This window comes from Eucalyptus grandis, chromosome 6 (assembly GCF_016545825.1).
Source record: "Eucalyptus grandis isolate ANBG69807.140 chromosome 6, ASM1654582v1, whole genome shotgun sequence".
NCBI lineage: Eukaryota > Viridiplantae > Streptophyta > Magnoliopsida > Myrtales > Myrtaceae > Eucalyptus > Eucalyptus grandis.
The window spans coordinates 21,840,494-21,842,750 of NC_052617.1; the positions used below are offsets into that span (position 1 = coordinate 21,840,494).

Here is a 2,257-nt window from a genome sequence, read left to right on the forward strand (position 1 = left end):
CTAGTGGTTAACAATGTTGAGAAGGGAAACCCTCAATTTCACCAGGCGCCTGAAAATGCATTCCAATTCATCCTCAATTTCTTGAATGCTCGCCTCTAGTTCCTCCAATCGCTTTGACAGATCGCCTACTTGATTATTGATGTCTTTGCTCGATCTGAGGGAGAGCACGAGGGCATCCAAGCCTTGCACTTCATTGGTTTCCTTTCCTCCGTCACGTGATACGCGTTTAGGTCCCAGCAGTTTCGACACTCGGGACCAGCCTCTAGGCTTGGTGCTTGCACTTGTCAGAGCAAGGAAACCTAAGAGGGACCCGAATACGGAAACGCTGATCTCTCCAGCTTCAGTTAGTATGCTGAGGGTAGCTTCATTGTGAGAGGCCTTCTTAGACCCTTCCTTCTTCAAATTTCTCAAGTACTTGCTGATTACTTTGTTCAACTTTTTTCTAGAGTTGATGTATGCTTCTACCTCTACGGCGAAGCTGGAATCTCCTCCTTTTCTTCTTCTCAAAGATGATTTGAGCTCCTGGATACGTTCCTTCGTCTGTGAGAAAGCTTCCCTCACGTTCCCGCAAACGTCTAAGTGCATGAGAGAAAGGTCCAACGACTCTTCGGCGGGACTTCTCAGGTGGGAAAGAACCTGTTGAGTGAGAGGCAACTGAAGCAAGTCATCGATGCAGTCATACAAGCCCTTGAGTTCTCCCAAGCTTTGGGATGCCAATGAGGATGAGGACGCGGCTTCTGATGATCTGAGCCTAGACAAATGCTCCTCTGTAGTTGTCGCGAGAGGGTGGCTCCTAGAAGGCAAGCTGACAGATCGGAAATGGCCACTAATTTTCAAGGTCTCAATTGATGAAGCCATCTTTGAGAGAAGGAGGCTCGTTAACTTCTCTGGATGTAATTTTTTTCTATGAGAAAGAGTTGTTCCAGGCAGGCCTCCCACACCCTTGTATATTTATACCGAGCAAGACGCAGTCCACTATCCCATTCTTGCGGCCTCGCATTACCTGTCATGTCATGCATCTTCCGACAGCCTCCCGACAATGCCTCCGCTGGCTTTCCAATCTATACGAAACGAGAATCAATAGTAGAGATGTAATGGTTTAAAAGAAACTCGTACACGAGTGTAGCGTGTCTTGAGGATTCTCAGACAGAGGGGCGACCATGCTATAGTGCATCATTAAATGCTGAACCTGAGCTGTGGGCTCGAAAAATATTCATCTGATGGCAGAGCCTGGAGACAAGTGGAATCTTTACATCGTGGAGTCTATGCATTGCACATGTTACAGTTCATCCAAAAACCCCTCCTCAGTGTCTCCTCCGGGTTCCCGGTCTCTAAAAAATGAAATTTTTTATGCTTTCAACAATCACACATACGTGCAGCTTGCTTCCAGGATCTCAGACAGGAGGATGGCAATGGAAGATCATGCATGTTTTAAAGTTGAAGTTGAGCATGTGGATGGCGACAATTCATGTGATAATGGAGCTTGGGGACAAACGGAATCTTTACAGCATCGCAGCTTCTGATAAACTAGAAGTCGTCTCTTATCATCATCTCTATTCATGAGGCTGACTAATTGTTGGCATCTCTTCAGGAGTGACAATAAGGACTAGTTTAGGAGGACTCCGAGAAGGACAGTCAGTAAGAAGCTGCGGTTCTCAATTGTTGATGTGCACTCCGAAGGCTTTTGAGGACCGCTAGTTACAGGACCTCAATCATCTTAGAAATCAAATATCATTCGATCACTATCGACAAATGAAGAATGGGTTATATGCTGATATTTCATGGACACTAAAATTAAATTAGCCAGAATGCATATATTGCCTAATCCAGCAATTTTCTGAGACTTGGTCGAGAAGGCTGCAGCACGAAAGCAGGGCCTGCAGTGTGATATCCTGAATTTCTCAACCTGTTTTCTACTGAATTAATCGGGCATTTCGTTGATGCGTTTATAACGCTATTCTCAAAGCCGATCATTCTTGAAATAACTAGACTGTCTGGGTAGGTAATTAAGAAATTTTAAGGCAATAAACTTGAGAATTCGATCAAGAATCGACTTCTCGACTGTGCTCATTTTTAGAGGCCATTGTGGCACAGTTAAAAATCGATTTAAGATCAGAGATAGGTTTATTCGACTAAGATGTATAGCCGATCATGGATGACTCCACTAAATTGGAAAATTCTCGTCGACCAACACTAATCTAATTTTATTGTCGTTTTGGTACCCTGTGTCCGTAATTGAATTCTTGAGATTTTCACT

The 2,257-nt window shown here is 44.2% G+C and overlaps 1 protein-coding gene across 1 annotated transcript; it reads right to left on the reverse strand.

The window, feature by feature from the left end:
* On the reverse strand, positions 1-858 carry LOC104451687. The gene has a single exon (XM_010066287.3). The coding sequence runs from the start codon at positions 856-858 to the stop codon at positions 1-3; it is 858 nt and encodes a 285-aa protein (XP_010064589.2).
* Positions 859-2,257: the final 1,399 nt, after the last annotated feature.